Here is a 17,400-nt window from a genome sequence, read left to right on the forward strand (position 1 = left end):
TCGTTTGGTGGGGCGTATGCGCATGGCGTGCAAAGGGTCAACCTCGGTCATGTTGCCCGATCAATATGGGGGCACAGGGCCGAATTCGCCCTCTGCATCTTGCAGGATTTGCATCGGCGGCAGGACTATCACCAGCTTATCGACTCTTCGGCTTTTCAAGCACACTCCTGAGTCGCAGATTCACGGATCTTTATTTTGACATAATACATTTTAAATGTATCTAAAATTTCTAATTAATGACCTTCATGTTAAACAGAAGTAATTTCTGGTTCTGAACTTTAGAATAATTAATATTAAAGCAATGTTTTTTATTTTTTTTATGGTCAATAAGATTCTTCAAGAATAAAACTATGTTTAAGGAGGCCTTGAAATTTGGTACATAGTTGGTAGTACCGTCTGTTACCCTGAAAAGTTAAATCCGAACAGTGCTACCAATATGTCAAAATAATACAAAGCCTTTTACATGTTTTTCAGAGCCCGTCATCACCTTTCTTGCAACTTGGATGACAGATGAAATAATCAGTTTTTTTGTTTTTGAAAATAAAAGTCCCATTTGTGCTATTCTAAAACACTGAAGGAATTGAATGAGTGTTATTCAGCGAACCATTTTGTTAATTTTTCAGGTCTGAATAAATATTGACGAACAGCGCCTCTTCCAACTATTTAATCGCCTGAAAAATATGCGAAAAGTGGAGAATGGACTATTAGTTCAAAACTAAAATGACATGCTAAATATTAAAACAAATAAAATGACTTCTATTTGGACAAAAAATAAATACCGAATTTCATATTGTTTTAATAGAACTGAGTCAGACCACCTTCTACTCCTCATTTATTTTGAATACCGCATTCCAAGGTCATAATTTGTGAAAATTGTGGAGCTCTACGGCAAATTTGAGAAGATTTATCCATTGAATTGAACATAAACGAGTACTGGAACACCCAAAGACCTGTTCGTGATTGTTTTCAATACATAAATCCTCTTAAATTTGTCGTAAAGCTCCACAATTGTCACAAATTATGACCTTGAAATGCGGTATTCAAAATAAATGAGGAGTATGATGATAACACAGTGTATCAAAAATTCAAAAAGTTGTTGTTTCTCTGAATTTTCGTTTTGTTTCTGATAAATTAGACTTACACTGCCTGATTCAGAAAATACCAACTATTTTATCGAGACATCGATTTTAACAACAGAACTTTAACTTTATTTTTTTCTGTTTTACCTATTCTGGTGTAGAAGATAAATATATAAAAGAGCTTTGTTATAATTTGAATCACACTGTATTGTTAAATTATGATTAATTTTAATGAAAATAATAAATAAAATACAAATAAAATCAATTTCTTCAAAAATGGAGGATTTTTCTTCCTTTTCACCGATGTGTAGAAGAAGTGTCGCGCGTTAAATTCCATACCTAGGTCTCCTATTATGTTGATGTCCCATTTGCTGGGTGCACCTACTAGAAGCTTGTGGCTATCAGTAGAACATATTGTTATAATTATAACAGTTTTAATAACACAAAAAACTAGCTGCCAAAATTGATAAAAACAACAAATTTTGCATACATTTTCTTAAATATTTTTTCTAAAATTGATAGTTTTGATGAATGAACACTTAAAACATGTTTAAACTAATGTATTTAATCGGAAAATAAGATGAAATAAGGAGGGACAAATTTTTGTTGCACTGTGTAATTAATCGTCGTTTTTCGTTGTGTTGGTACCTTCAATCAAGCGCTACCACCAGATTTTCAATCTCAACGTTTCCAACGTCGATCGATAATTCCGTCGGATAACGTATTTAAAAGTTCTTTTCGTTAAAGAAAAATACGGTAGATAAAAGATGATTTGAAATGATCGTATTATACTGTAATTACTTTGAAACTTTGAACCCAGTTACCGGGTAGGAAGCAGGTCCGTAGCTCGGTTATTGACCGTCTGGATGTCAAAGTCAAAATTGCTCTCTTCCCACCTCAGTTCGCTCACCTCTTGTTTAAGATTATGTAAAATGTGGTAAAATGGTGGATGCGCCGGGCAAAAAAAAAAAAAAGTCCATTTCTCTCATTGTAGACACAACAATTATATTGCGAAATGAGTAGAGGACGGACCCGGAAATTAATTTGTCTGTGAGCAAGTGACACTGAAAATTTAACTTTTTGTCACAACATGGTGGATGCGCCGCGCTAATTTTCGGTACTTTTTTTCCCCCAGTCCGACCCTGATTCCTTGGCGCTCTCAGACACAAAAACGAACAATAGCTATTAGTTAATCCATGTGGAATATTAAAGCAATACCTGTGAGGTTCATCTAACTTAATTAGCTTTTGTGAATTAACAAAACTTTACGTCGTGTAATTATTGTTAGTAAGAAGATAAATCACGCCCAGTTTCCCAGGAAAGTATTTTTTTAATAATCATGGTGCGTAAAAGAGCGACGCAGCAGAATATAAACCATAATAAAAAGAGATTAAAATTGTTTTTGTATTAGCGTTTGTGTATGCTTCCTTCGTGATTAATTCGTTTTCATAATGCTTCTGTGGCCGAGCAATATGAAACAACTGTCCTATTTTCTCTTGAAAGGTATTGGAGTGATAAATTGTCGTAGGACAATAAGAATTTCAGTCTAAGACTCGATAAAGAAGAAAAAATTCTAATTAAATACCTAGGAAATAGCTCAAGATGTCATTTTTGCCACCATAAGAAGCCAGGCAGCTGAAAGGCATTGAATAGGAGTTTTTACAGATCATAAAACTTGTTTCTTTTTATTTAATTAAGAACGGAATGTACTCGCATTTACAATCCATCGTCTTAAATTTCACTGTCATTCTAGGAGTGGTAATTGATTACATGTTGGTCCGTGGTGTTAAAATTTACTTAAAACTTGGGCCATCATCGACAAATTGCTCTCTTAGGAGTCTTCTCGGAGCTCCAAATGTCGCTACAATTTTCGTGGCTTTTCAACATTCATTGCGTTGCGGATGTCAGTTACAAAAAGCAACAAACACGAAGAATAATGTGGACCACCGGATGATCGGGTACAAACAGTCTCACAGCAGGTTTTAGAGTTTGAATTGTGTTGGTAGCAGTGACAGTTTGAGGTTGAACATTAACTGATATTTTCTCGTCATTTTCATTCCTAGCTCTCACTTTCAGCATCAACGAAATAATTTTCCTATTGTGTCTGTTATCGCAAACTTACATATTCAGTAAAAGCGAAATTGAATGATTGAATTAAAGTCTGGTTGAGATAATGCGAATAAATGTTATTTTATCAGTTTGGGTCTGAACGAGTAGGAAGATATGTCAGTTTGCGCAGACGAATGTTGAGCTTATTTGCCAAAGATAATAATAATTGCTTTATCTTCCCGAAACGTGATTAAAATGCTAATTTGAGAAGCCCAATGTATCTACTTTGTTTGGATATTTCGTAGGAAATGCCCCAGACCAATTTGTCATTGTAAACGAACTAATTAATTAAAAATTAATTTTACTGCGAATTTAATGCTCTCCACATTGTCTGACTTATTTACGACTCTCCCAGATTTATTGGGCAACTTTTCTCTATCTTTCGCCGAGGGATAAAGTTTTTTACGAGTTTTCCTAGACAAACAAGAATTTTTTTTTTACTTACCGTCACTTTATAGGCGACACTTCCATTTTTCTTTTACCTTGTAATTCTGTTTAAGCTGTCTGTGGCGTATTTTGTGGAATGTGAGAATGATGGACAAGATGATGAAATTCCTGGTATGTGGAGCTTTTGAGAATGCTTAGAAGGAAATGTTTGCTTAATAAAGTTTATTAATTGTTTGCTAAGTACGAATTTAAATATTTAACATAAGAATCAACAGAGGAGTTCTCGAAGGATACAGCATGGAGTTAAATTATTCATGCCTTGAATATTAATTATTAATTGTTCAGTAAATAATAATAAGGCGCGAGCAACAGTCTTTGTTTTTAAAGGTAGAGCAAAATCTGAGCTCTGAGAGCTCTTTATGACTTTATCGATTGTTTTCAGAGAAACTCAATTTTTGTTTATGAATTAGTAATGAAAATGAAGTAGATGGGAATTCAAGTACCCTAGGGATAAGTACGGTCCTGGTTTTCGGAAAACAGATTGCCAAATAACTTGGAGCTGGAGTTTTTTTTTATTTAGAACACAAAGGAAGTTTCACATTTACGAGGAGAAGGTGAATATAATATAATTTGTCATTAACAGTGAGTGTGGTTTAAAGAACATCCAGAGAGTGAGATAATTAGAGATGATAATAATAAAGTTGAAAAGTAGAGACAAACTTTTAACAAGAGAAGGGTCCTCTACGGTAGGTAATTTCCTCGTGCTTCATATCATAGCTGAATCCGCATTACAGCACGTCTAAAATTGCCTACACGAGCATATGTCAAGTACCATCCATATTAACAATGTCATGAATAATTAAAATTCAATTGCCCTAACACAGCACTATTAAACTTTGTAATTTGCGGTTGGTTCAGGGCACATAAGACCACGTTGGTATAAATATTTATTGATTATAGGAAAATCACATTGTCGTATTTATGACGTAAATAGCTCAATTTAATGTACACTGTTCTTGCCATTAATCTCAAAACGTTCATACTGACAAATCCCATGAGACGGATGGATTTGCACTAAATAATTACAGCGAAATTCGTTACCAGCGTTTTGTTACTAACATACTACCAAAAAAATACGTATCAAGTTAATACGAAGATTCTAAAAGAAAATCCAGTCGGTGGTCCTTCAGGAGTAAATTATATCGTAAAAAGCGCTTGGGAAGTGGTCGGCGACAAAAGCTTGGATTTTTTCTCGGTGGGTCACAGGCGTGTATCTCGGAAGTGGGAAAGTGCGAATAACGGCGTCATACAGGGCACGCAACACTGGAGATAAATCGGTATCCTGCAAATTAAAAAACAGTACAACTGATGTCTCCAACTGAATAAACACTCCATCAATCATAAGAGGCTCTTCATTCATGTCACACACGTGTATTGTGGAGAATAATAGGTCAAGAAAGAAGTGGATGGGTGTTTTAATTAACTTATTTTTCGAAAGCGAGTTTCATTTACGAAATTACGGACAGATATTTTTTGATTCACAAAAAGTTGAAATAATAATAACATTGGCAACTTGAAAAAATACATGATAATAATGTGAATCGATGCCAATTTGTCTTGGAATAAACATTTCTATGTATTATGCGCCAATTCAGGCAGACAGAAACACCTACGTCCTCAGAACTTAGCTAACAACTTATATATTATCTTCTGATGTCATCAAAAGTGCTTACTGCTGATTAGTTCAGCTCAATTTATAGTATGGAATTTTTTGTGGACTTTAACTTGTTTTCTCCTAATTTTAATCTTCAGACTCAAGAGATAGATTTTTAAGTTCCAATAACAGAATTTGAGGATCTAAATTTGTGATTATGAGATTTTATCAGGTCAAGAAATTTTTAGATCCAGAAATTTCAATAAAAATAACTTTCAATTTACATTCTAAATCACATTTTTCAGGACCTAAATTCTGCAACTGAGATTATTAAATGCCAAATCTTAGCATATCGGAGTATTTGGAATTTAAAAAGTTTAAAAGATCAGTTTAAAGTTTAAGATCCAAAATATTTTGATTTGGAGTCTCTGAGATATTTTTAGCCTAAGACTTTAATTTTTGGATCCGTAGTTCATCTAAATTTAAATTTTACACGTTCTAAATTCGTATAGCATAAATTTGAATCTATAAATAAAGCCCTGTTGGTAATAATACTTAATTACATTTAATTAAAAAGGACTTTTAATTTATTTCTTACAACTATAAACTTTACAAAAGAAAAACTGACTAGCATATTTGACACGCAGCCAAGACGACGACTTTTTCTCTTCATACTTTTCCAAGTGATCTCCCCCGAGACATCACCGCTGCTTAAAATTTTACATAAATCTATTACTGTAAACTTTGCGGCTTTGCCATGTTTGTAAATTGTCGGTCTTGCTGTGTATGCAAACAGGTGCGGAGATACTTATTATTCAGCAGGAGTCCTGACAGGTCCGGATGTAATGTTTTCATATGGGATTCTTTGTCTTTGATACATTTTTTATGTGAGAATTTCGATTTCAACTTTAATAGACCACAGAGTGCATCGGTCGTAAGTTTTATTACGACACTGTAAATTCCAGTTTATGCAGTTCTAGACTTTGATGGCTGTGATGTTGTGTACTTTTTCTAAATATTTGAAGGTTGGTGGCAAACTCATTCAAAGCTCGTTAGAGGCGCGGAAAATATGATGAAAAGATTAGCGAGAAAATGAGCTTTTTTGATCGGTGAACTGCATTTTATTCCCAGACGTAATTACGAATTCAGGTAACGGAAAACGTTTTGTTGAAGAAAAAAATTTAGCTCTATTGTATTTCTACTTTCACATTATTCTCTAAAATCATCACACACGCTTAATAGAACCCGTTCTTCTTGAAATCTAAGCCAACCGGCTTGTAGATTTATTTTCACTCTTTACACGAGATTATATAATGCGATTTATCAGCCACGTGTAAAGCACTTTCTGCATTAACACTGTTATTATAACTGTACATGACGTCGTGCTTTTAATCAATTTAGCCTGACACAAAATTTCGTTGCAGCTGAGGTAATTCGTAAAATCAAACATTGATCCTTTCATTAAAATATCGGTTTTATATGTGCGCAATTAAAACAAACACGTGCGTCGATTAAAAACTGTGTCCGTTTTTACCTCACAAGTTTAGATAAGTGATTGGAATTAAAAATAAACCAGTTTGATTGATTGGATCGTTAGACATCGTGGTCATTTTTTAATTAAAAGCGGTGTAATTTGCTGGAAAACGGTTCGTAATTTCACCGGATATTTAGTTACAGATGATTTAATTTGAATTAAATTTATAAAAAGCACAATACAGCTAAAAGGTCCCAAACCTGAATTTTTCAAAGTAAACTATAAATATTTGACCGGCGCATCCACCATTTTTGTGATCTCAGAAAAACGTAAAAATTTGATGTTTTATAGAGATTAAATTAACAAAAAAATTGTTACAACGTCTGGTTTGTTTTTCAATGTTGTCTTCCAAGGTTTTATTACAGATATGTAATCAAGAGCGGGTTTTCTGTTATTACGTGTTTTACAGCATTTCAAGATTACTTCATTGTTTTCTAGAACAGAAAACAACTATAAATCTAAGAATATAAGTTCAACACACGTACTATATTACGATCAATAGCAAATCAAATCAAAAGCATACTCAAATAAATCAAGATCAATTGATGTTTCACGCGTCTTAAATTTCCTAGTGTTCACAACACTCCATTTTATGTTTACGGCGCTGTAATTCGTAAATCGTCTATCTTAGGAGTTGTCGATCGGGTTTACGAGAGACCTAATTTATCTATTGTTAAAGGTAGATATTGTTATATTTATAAATGATTGATTTTTGCAATTTTCTATTGATCTAGAATTTTATGTTACAGCTGACACTTTATTTTAAAATAGCATATACAGCTTTGATTTATATCCGTCTTAAAACTAAAAATATAAACAATGTATCGTTTTATGCACGATAATAACTGGCTGTTAAAATGTTTTCTTCGCAAATGGATCATAAAATATGCACTTTTGTTAATTTGTTGTTCGTTTCATTGAAACACAAGGCAACATTCAATTACTTTTGACAGTAAAAGTAACAGTGATGATGAAGAGCAATGGTAGTGATGGCAATCACCTGCCAAATTAATTATGACTAATAGGTTTTCAATAATTAGAGTGAGGTTTTGTTGTGAATTAGAGAGGCAACCAGTTCGTTATTTTTAATAGGGCAACTTTAATTGGCACTTATACGGAGGAAACAGCTATTCAACCGCTTTTCCTGCAACAGTTCATAACAGGGAAGCGAATTTAAAAAGTTTTTAATCCCTTCTCAGTTTCCCAAAAGAGAAAAATTGACAACTCTTGTTCTCTTTCATATCTAGCTAATTTGAATATTCAGGTCGTACTAACCTGACATCTTGTATATTTGGTTTCCAAACTTCTGACCGCAGACTCGAAGTAATCCTTTCCATATTCGATTCTCTGCTCTTGGCACAGCTGCGCCCACATATCCCTCGCTTGTTCTAAAATAACTTCATCGGATAACCATGAGTTCCCTGCGGTAAATTCTCCAGGTGCCACGACGACCACATCCACACCACGGCTTCTCAATTCCTTCCGCAAACATTCCGCTTGGGCTTCGATGGCTGCCAGGAGACCGCAGTGGATCCCACGGACAGGTGAGGCCACTTTGCACAGACCAGAAGACATTAAGATGACGCGACCTCGGGCTCGACGAATCAGGGGGAGCATCACCTGGTTCACGCGCGTGGGGCCTAGGAGGTTTATTTCGGTGGCTTTTTTGATGACCTAACAAAGGAAAAAAAAAGTTTTTTCAGTGCACTTTATATTCATAAAAATATAAAACTGAAAACGATGGGGGGTATTAAAATAAAATCCTAGTGGAACATCTTTCCTCGCCGCAATGTTTTACTTTAAGACGCATAAAGCCAACAATTCGTAACACCACGGAAAGTGTTGAAAGTCTATGACAATAAAAATTTTACAACGCCGAGATACACTGTGTGGAGGATTTCCTCCCACAGCAAGTTTTCCTCTAAAATTCTGAATATCCAATTAACGGAGTCACAAACAATTATTTCTGCTTTTGCCATTTGACGGGAAATAAAGCTCCGTTAGCGCACACCTACGAAAAATATAAATTTCCAGTTGAGCTTTATTTCCATTTATGCTTTGTCGTAAATTTTGCTTGAAATTAATTTTAAAAGTTGAATGATGAACGTTGAAAATGAAAAATTATTAAGATGGTGAGATCTGATGAGTTTAAAAGGTGTCAGAAAGTTTGCGGCGAGGCGTAAAATTTTGTAATAAAAGATTGATTTCGAAGTGCAGAAGTTATGCAATATTGTGTCTATTTTATAGTGTATGATCTATTTTAGTTGGATGAAACCTGGCAATGCCTCGTTCTCAGATATTTCCGCCTCTGCACTGACATTTGAGAATCTTCTATAAATAACCATGCAATTTTAAATTCTTGAAATGTCAGCTCTGGAAGGATAATTAATTACTCGTGCAAATTATAACAAGTGATATACTTCTGATACTTTTAATACTTTTTTGAAGTTGATGTGTTATTTTTCATTGAAGTAGAAAGAAATAAAAAGAAACTGAATTGATGCAAGTTGAGGATCCCCGCAAAGTTACTTTGTGTTTTCTGCATTTTGTTTAATTATAGCCCCATCAACTTATATATTTACTCTAGAAATTTCATCTTTCGCTAACTCAACAAATTCACTGTTAGAATATCAAATGTATTCTGTTTATTTCATTCTTTCTTTTCAGAGTTTTTATTAAATCCCTCCACATATTTTAAGTTTTATTTCGCAACTTTTCCAACCAATTCAATTTGCGTCTCTGTAGTGCAAAACGGGCACGGTATTTTATTACACTGCTTTATAACCAGAAAGTAATTTTTTACGACAACAACCATTTCTTTTCCCTTTGAAAGAAGCTAACGTGAAGTAACACCGTATTCTTTTATTGGGGTGTTTTTGTGGTTTTGCTACTCCGGAAAATAATAATAAAATAAAGACACTACTTGAAACGGTGTTCTCAAGAGACTCGGATAATATTGCTGGAATAAAATACTGAAGTTGATTAGGTTCCAACAAGAGCATTCAAGTTATTTGCTACTAGGTCGGAAATGGAAATCGGAAGCTCCGGAAGTTCAAACGATCTAAATTCTAATTTTCTGTGATTTCGCCATGTTGTGATTTTTTAGTAGAAATGGATGAGTAATTATTCTGGTTTAGTTTGCCCTTCTATTTGGCGGAATTTTTACGCCTGACTGGTCGCGAAAAGATGAATTCTTTACCAAGAGTGTATTAAAATTACTTTTGAAGCCCTTTAAGTGACACTCAAGAAACTCGCTTAATATTCTAGTAATGTAAATTACTCAAGTTTTCATTAGCGTAATTACAACATATCAAAACCAGACAGATTCTCCTCGATCTTCCGGAGTAATAACAATGTAACCACTTCTACTTCTGTTTAAGATAATGGTTTCTTTTGTCGCTCACGTCGTTGCTAAACTTTGTACGCAACAGGAAATTTATTACACTTGTGGCACACTTAATCGAATTCAAAAACTTTGGAAAGAAAAAATTGTAAAGTTCGCCACATTTTTGATCGTTAAATTCCTGAACTTTCCAGTCAAGCGCGAAGAAACTTATATCAGAAATGTTGATAACGAAAATAAATGTCTTTTGTAGTCACATGATAATCAGCTTTATTTTTGGAGCGATAATGGAAAACGTGTTCTACAGCTTACCACAGTAATCACAAACACGCATTTTCGTGGGATATTTTTAAATTAATTTTTAATCTGGCCTCCTTTTTCACGTTGCCAAGAACCTTCTGTTTCAAAAGCTTGTTCGCGTACAAGTGAGCTTCAATCATTGAATCGTTTAATTTTGAAGACTCTGTAGCTGTTTACTTAAAAAAAATCAAGTTTATTTCGTAATAAAAACGTTGGAAATTCATCATCAGAGAGCTTCTCTGAAAAATGCATTTTGTGTTTATCGAAGTTTTAATGAGTTTTAAGGATTTTAAGATGTCAAAAGGGTTTCATGCTTTAGACGAATTTTGTTTTTGTTTCTGGCTAGATTGGAAAAACGTTATCGAATTTTACGTTGGCAATAACACCGTCAAACATTTAAATAAAATCAGACTATTACATCAGCGCTTCACTGTTTCGTGTAACAAAGGTGCTTCTCTTTTTGTACTTTGTTTTGATATCAAATAAACGAGCACAATGAATTAAATATCTACAGCTCTTGCCATGATTAATGCAGTTGACAACAACAATAAATTAGCGTCTATTCAGCAGCTAATTCTGCAGACTAGAAATGGTGGATACTAGAATCGATTGTCCGCAACCTACATAACGTCTGCTTACATTTTAAAATAAGACAGTAACGACTGTGAATATTAACATAGCAGCAAAACTGATGTTTCTGTCTAGGGAGTGCTTAAACGTTTTCTTTAAAGCTGTTAAAGAATATAACTTTTTAAGGGCAAAGTCATAAGTATAAAACGTCTTACCCTAGAATTACTGTGGTTTAAGAAACCGGAAATTATGGAGTTGGTTTAATAGTCACTAAATAAGTTTTATGTTGTGCAGCAACAAAAAATAATAACAACTTGTGGGGCAATTATAACAACATAAAAAAGAGCTCAAATAATGGGTCGTATGTACCGCATAAAAATGCAACCAAAGAACGAAAGGACAGAAAATTTTCAGGATCTGAAGAGACGTTGACAAAGCAATATTGATGAAAGTCTTTTACCCACACAGTCTAGGAAAAGAACGAAAGAAAGCGGATTAGTAAAATAGAAGAAAAAACAAAATTCAAATGGAGACAGAATCCCATTTAACAATATCTGAATTTATTTTAGAGAATCTGCATCAAACGTTATTTTAAACAATAAACACGAGAAACTGCTGCTAGTTGGAAGGAAAGATCAATAGAAGTCTGCTTTAAAGTAAGCTTTAAAACCAAGAAATAAACGTATATTTAGACAAAACGAACTTTAGTAAAGCTAAAATGAATCATAATAATGAATGAAAAGGATTGAACAAATTGAAAGAAGTGTAGACGAAAGAGAAAGATCAAGAATATTTCGGAGTTATAAACAAAACCTTAACTTACAAAACTTATTGTTAGTAAAACATAAAAGAACCTCTTCAAGACTTTTTGTTGGCAAAACTTGTTAAAATTTATATACACATTTGTGGCATTGCTCTAGAATTAAGCACAAACATGCACTTGGTTTATTTATGCAAATGCTCGTACAGAATGCTTTAAGTAAGTATGTAATTATTTGAGTCCTCCTAATGTGTCGCAAGTCTTTGTTTTTAGAAATTAACTGTTTTTTTAAGATTGTAATAAATAGTGTTGAGCTTTCATTTCCAGAAATAAAATTGTTTATTTTATTAGACGCTATGAAAAAATCGTCATGCAGCTAAAGCAAATTTCAAGGGAAGTTAATTCTACACCAATATCTTTAAGATTAAGATTTGAATCCATGTCACATTTAAATTTCATATTTTATTTATTACGGATCATTTATTCATAACGTTGTAATCTACTCTAAGTTAGAAAGTAAATTAGAGTTTCCATTTTTCGTTGTTAAATTACTGTATAATTTATTACATTTAGGTCCTTACATTTTATCTTAATTTGATTTAATTTACTGACACGGCTTCATTTCACCTCCTTCAAGAAATTTATAATCTGCATTCTAAGGTGCTTCATGAATATAAATAGACTTACTTATATTTTTTATTATATTATCGATTGAATGAAAATAGGGTTGTTTAACAACAATGTTGAAGCTAAAAATAACTGACACCAGAAGGTTTTAGTGTTACGTTGGGGCGCTTTATTACATTTTTAATGATGAACGAGAATGTAGACATAATCCAAAAACCATTTTTGGTAAATCATATTTCACGGTTTATTTTTGTATTGTATTGTTTTTATAAATTGGAAAATACATTTAAACTTTTCTATAAAAACATGCCCAGCACATAGTGCACTTTTTTCATAGACGCTGTTGGCTGACTTAAATGTGAAATGTAAGTTTCAGATGTGTCTCCTTTGACATAAAAATTGATATCATGCTTTTCGAAGTAAAGATATTGCATTGCGCTCGGTAGCTTTTAAAATGAGCACAATTTGAGTTACTGCATAGATAGTCATTTCCACCGATTTATTTAAAAATGGATATTTTTATTTGTACACAGTTCATATCTCTACCATTTGAAACGCTTCCACCTTCGATTCGATGGAAAAATCAATTTAGCTATCTGCACAAAGTAGTACACCATTTCACAATTATTGTGCTTGCTTTTTTAAATTAAAGCGTATTTGGAAATAACGCAAATTCCACATGAATGCCAGTTTATAAAAGATAAAAAGAAAAACGGCTTGAGAAATTTATGATGGTATATCTCCTACGTAGCAATTTTAGAATTAAAAACCGATCTTTCGGTTATAAGGGGTGTATGTGAACCGTGTATTGATTGCATGGACGTTATTAAACAGTAATCCAGAAGTAATATTGGCGGCTTAGAAATTTTCCATAAGAGCTTCTTGTTGGATCGATTTTTCAATTTTAAGAGGACCTAATTTGAAGGAAGCGGTTTTTGATGCGTTTATGAATAAATTTGTGGCACGTTTCAAAGTATATTCTGCGTGCAGTTTGTGACTTGAGTTATGAATTTTCAGTTTTGAGATAAATGTTGTAGAGTTAAAATTTGTATTTCTAGTTTCTAAAGTTTATGGTTTGAGTGTGAGAGACGTTGATAAATGTCCTGCTTGACATGACTGTTTTGTGGATCAATGCGAGGTTAATTGAAAGGTTAAAAAAGTTATAAATCTAAACGACTTATCTTCGTACATGTTTTCGGCAGTTTTTATAATTATTTTTGTTTGGTGAATATGTAGATTGTAGATTTGTAAAATTTTGTATTCTATGAGTAAATGTTTGACATTTTAATATAGGGCCAGAATTGCCGCTTGATTTGAAATTTGAATTTTATTTCATCCCCTAAAAAATTCACAATTTTTATTTGCTGATTTAATACGCTTGAATCAGCTGATGTACATAAAGCTTGTCCCAGAACTCGCGCGCGAAAGTCAACCACTGATTCTGTTTTGCATTCTGAGAGTGAAAAAAATGCAAAGCAATTTAAAGTTAACCAATCGGAAACGTTTTATTTTAGATTTTTAGATTTTTAGATTTTTAGATTTAGATTTTTTCACAAATTTACTCTCAAAACGTAAGTTATAATTCCGGGACACTTTGAAGTAACGTCCGGTGTTGGCTTTTTACGACTTTGATTAGCTTCCAAAATCGAAGTGACAATGTAAATAGTTACGCCGCTTATATTTTACTTTCATCTGGTTCCGCCCCCGGACAAATAATTTCCCACCACCCGTAACAATTTTCGTGTTGTCTGTTTCGTCATTACCTGGGGAGGTATCCACTCAATTTCTCCTAAGGCTACCCACGACGTAGCATGAATAACAGCCCATAATCCTGGCGCTCCATCCGGAAGATGTTCGACAGCATACAAAGAGGCAGCCAAGATCTGTGTTTCCGAAGAGACATCTAGTTGCAGGACATGCAGCCGTCCTGAACTCTCCTCTTTCAGTTCTTCAGCAATGGGATTATCGTTAGCGTTCTGGAATCCTGCGAAGACTGTAAATCCTTGTTCGTCCAAATGGCGTGCGAGGGCGTTACCGATGCGGGAATCGCAGCCGGTTATCAAAACAGCTTTTCCTGCTGCGGTTACCTGAGAAAGCGCAAATTTTGAGTAATACGAACGTTGAATTACACAGAATTACAGATTTTTCAAGTTAATTAAAGCGTTAGTTTGGATATATGTATATACAGAAAGTAAAATAGTTTGAGTTTATCTTTTATAATTGGAATTTGTGTTGCATCCAACTGTTTCGCGTGGGCATCTTTCAAAATTAAAATAAGGTCAAATAATGTGTACATATTTTTCCGTTTATATACACTCCCACGTTTGTTTGGAAATTCTGGCATTTAAGCACGTGAATATTAGAATACAATAAGGATTTCAATTTTAAACTTTTTATTGTTTTACGATTATTAGATTCGATTGCGCGTGTGTTTTCCATTTTTAGGACACGTTTAAGTAAATATTGCAAACGATGTCAAAATGGTTAGTTCGTGTTCCAGGTTTCCTATAAATTTTGTGGTACATTATTTTATAGAAGCCCTGAACTGTCAAAACACCCTCATATAGTTTCGGCCTAATGAATCTGTTTTATGGTGGTAAAATATCACCCCGTTATATAATTCAGTAGCAATTTTCTCTAATATTTGTTCGAGTTTATTAACGCCGGCCATTTCGTCATACTCGGAGCTGCAATCTGCCCACTTTGCGCTCATAAAATTTCAGTTTAAATACATCATAAAAATTCTTGGGAGATTTTTTAGCATACAATGAAGTTCCATAAAATTAGACACTGAAATGGAAAACAAGAGTCGTGCATTTGTATTCTCTCTATGTTTGCAAACAGCAGATTTTTCTTTATTGTTGTCTGGTATCAAACAAAAGTGCACTTTCAGTTTCTTGAGCTGACAACGTAAAGTTCTAAACACAAAGAAATTAATACAAAAGACAAAGCTTATCGTTGCAAAGTTTCAAACTCAGTGACCGCAAGTGAGTTTGTTTTCCATCAAGCTGGCATCTGAGGTCTTTTGATGAATGAAAATAGACTCAATTGTTTGTTTATTAGAAAAAATCGTTTGAAAAATGCTTTTTTGCCGCCGCCGATAATTTAAAATAAACGAATGGTTAGTTGGAATGAAAAAGGATATACATCTTTGAATTGACACGAGGCCATAAATAAAACACCACCAGTCGGCGGACGTTCTCTTCTAATTTCCAAACCCCGAGTGGTACAGAAATATAAAAATTGGGACAGCCGATAGACCTAAATTTCGAACTCGAAACAGAGTTAGCCCACTAACGGGAAGCATTTTATAACAATTTGTTCTTTAACAAGGATCTTGTTACAGGTAAAGGTCAGGGTGTGGGTCGCTTTATTAAAATTAATGAACATGAAGATTATAATGACGGTTTTACAATTTTGCGAGTGAACATTAGGGAGCGAAAATTGGCTAATTTCGTAGTTCACGGTTAAGAAAGATCTATAAATATAACAAAATCACCAAAGTTCGTGAACACGTGAAAGAAACATATCTACAAAAATCAATAATTGAGGTGCCAACGTCAATATTTGTATTGCTTGCCGATATGGCTTTGAACTTCACGAATGCTTTGATTTTAAAAGCAACAAGGAAGTTATGTGGCTGTGCGCATTGCCTTTAACGTGGTTTCATCTTTTGAACAAAGACGAAAAAGTTTTCGCTACAAATAAAGTCTCACACGAAATGTGGCACTCAAAGCGCCATTAATATCAATTTAGAGTGTAAAATAAAAAACTAATAATAGCGCCTATGATTATGCTACGATTTGCTTTCAGTATTTTTACATTATGATGTGAGGACAAATCAAAAATAAAATTCTTATTACAAAGTCAAAACAGAGCAATTTAGATGGAAAAAGGATTTTTTTTAGTATGAAATAAACATTAGCGGAAAAGCTTTGGTGCAATTAAAATTCAGGCCTTCAAACCCTTGATGTAAAAATTCCAACGGGCTTGAGGGTTTTTTAAGTAATCGATATCCAAACCGTTTTTGAAACGATGTGTTAGGATGATGTTAAAAATTTAACTCCAGTCAAAACCAATCTGGAGAGTAAGCAAAAATAAATTCCCTTTACCTTAAGATTGTGGTAGAACAGGACCGCAGCTATCGTAGTAATAGCAAAGAAAATAAACAACGTGAGGGTCGAAACTTGTGATATGTGCAACGCGTTGAGTATCGTGCTCAAAATGATGGCAGCAGCATGACAGAAAATGACCGGCAGCAAACACCTGTCCAAAACGTCCCATGGTACTTCTTGTTGCCCCACATTAGTCGGTTTCAAATTAATAACGGACTGTTTTCTTTGTATGTTGGACGTCTTGATCAAGGCAACATTAGGAAGGGCCTTAAGGGATGGCCGCCTTTTGAAGGGACCACTCATGTTTCGGGAAAGCTGAACACCGACTGATGGAGTCCCGGGAATGTGTGCCAAAATTCAGTTTCGTGACCGGTCGCATCTATTTTAAAATACTCGCTTCAGTGCAGCAAGTTTTAGTAAAATATCTGTGGCTAATGTTTTTCGCCGTTTGATTCAGAAATTGAAAGTGCAATCATAAGCCGACAGGTTTATTGTTAGGGCAAGTTTATTTTAGTTGGTCTAGGTTGGGAGTGCGTTGCGAAAAGGTTGATTAGATCATTTGTAATCTGAGAGTCTTATCTTTGTCAACATTTTTCTATTGAAAGACTTTCAACGTTTTGTTAGAAGAGATGGGGTTACTTCAGATTCCCACAAATTGTGGCATCCGTCGTAAAAATAGTAGAGATAATCTATTTTTGAACATTAAACTGAAAAATAAATTGCGTCATGTATGCGTGGGTGCACACATAATATTGACATTATTTTAATTTTTATACGATTTTACTTGATGGGACAATTAAATAAACTGAAGTGAAGTTTACGATGATATGCTGTAAAAACTTCAAGTTATGAAAATATTTATAATAAAACTTCATTCAAGTTTTTAATAATACTTCGCCACGTTCTATCTTTTTATAGACTA

General features: G+C 33.9%; 1 protein-coding gene across 1 annotated transcript; it reads right to left on the reverse strand.

The window, feature by feature from the left end:
- Positions 1 to 4,124: 4,124 nt before the first annotated feature.
- Positions 4,125 to 16,829, reverse strand: LOC148172851 (D-beta-hydroxybutyrate dehydrogenase, mitochondrial). The gene is made up of 4 exons (XM_088039670.1): positions 16,476 to 16,829; positions 14,127 to 14,450; positions 8,039 to 8,437; positions 4,125 to 4,917 (listed from the first exon to the last, which is right to left on the reverse strand). Exons 1-4 carry the CDS (start codon positions 16,779 to 16,781, stop codon positions 4,762 to 4,764), a joined length of 1,185 nt encoding a protein of 394 aa, XP_087895796.1. The 5' UTR covers positions 16,782 to 16,829; the 3' UTR covers positions 4,125 to 4,761.
- Positions 16,830 to 17,400: the final 571 nt, after the last annotated feature.

The sequence above is a fragment of the Gnatocerus cornutus genome, chromosome 6 (assembly GCF_029298725.1).
Source record: "Gnatocerus cornutus isolate USDA-ARS CGAHR chromosome 6, icGnaCorn1.1, whole genome shotgun sequence".
In the NCBI taxonomy this organism is placed as follows: domain Eukaryota; kingdom Metazoa; phylum Arthropoda; class Insecta; order Coleoptera; family Tenebrionidae; genus Gnatocerus; species Gnatocerus cornutus.

Excerpts from the sequence above, each read along its gene's own strand:
- LOC148172851 (XM_088039670.1), bottom strand. The coding sequence starts at position 16,781 with ATGAGTGGTCCCTTCAAAAGGCGGCCATCCCTTAAGGCCCTTCCTAAT. Across the intron at positions 14,451-16,475 it reads TGTTCTACCACAATCTTAAG|GTAACCGCAGCAGGAAAAGC; the intron begins GTAAAGGGAATT and ends GCGCTTTCTCAG. Across the intron at positions 4,918-8,038 it reads CCAAATATACAAGATGTCAG|GATACCGATTTATCTCCAGT; the intron begins GTTAGTACGACC and ends TTTAATTTGCAG.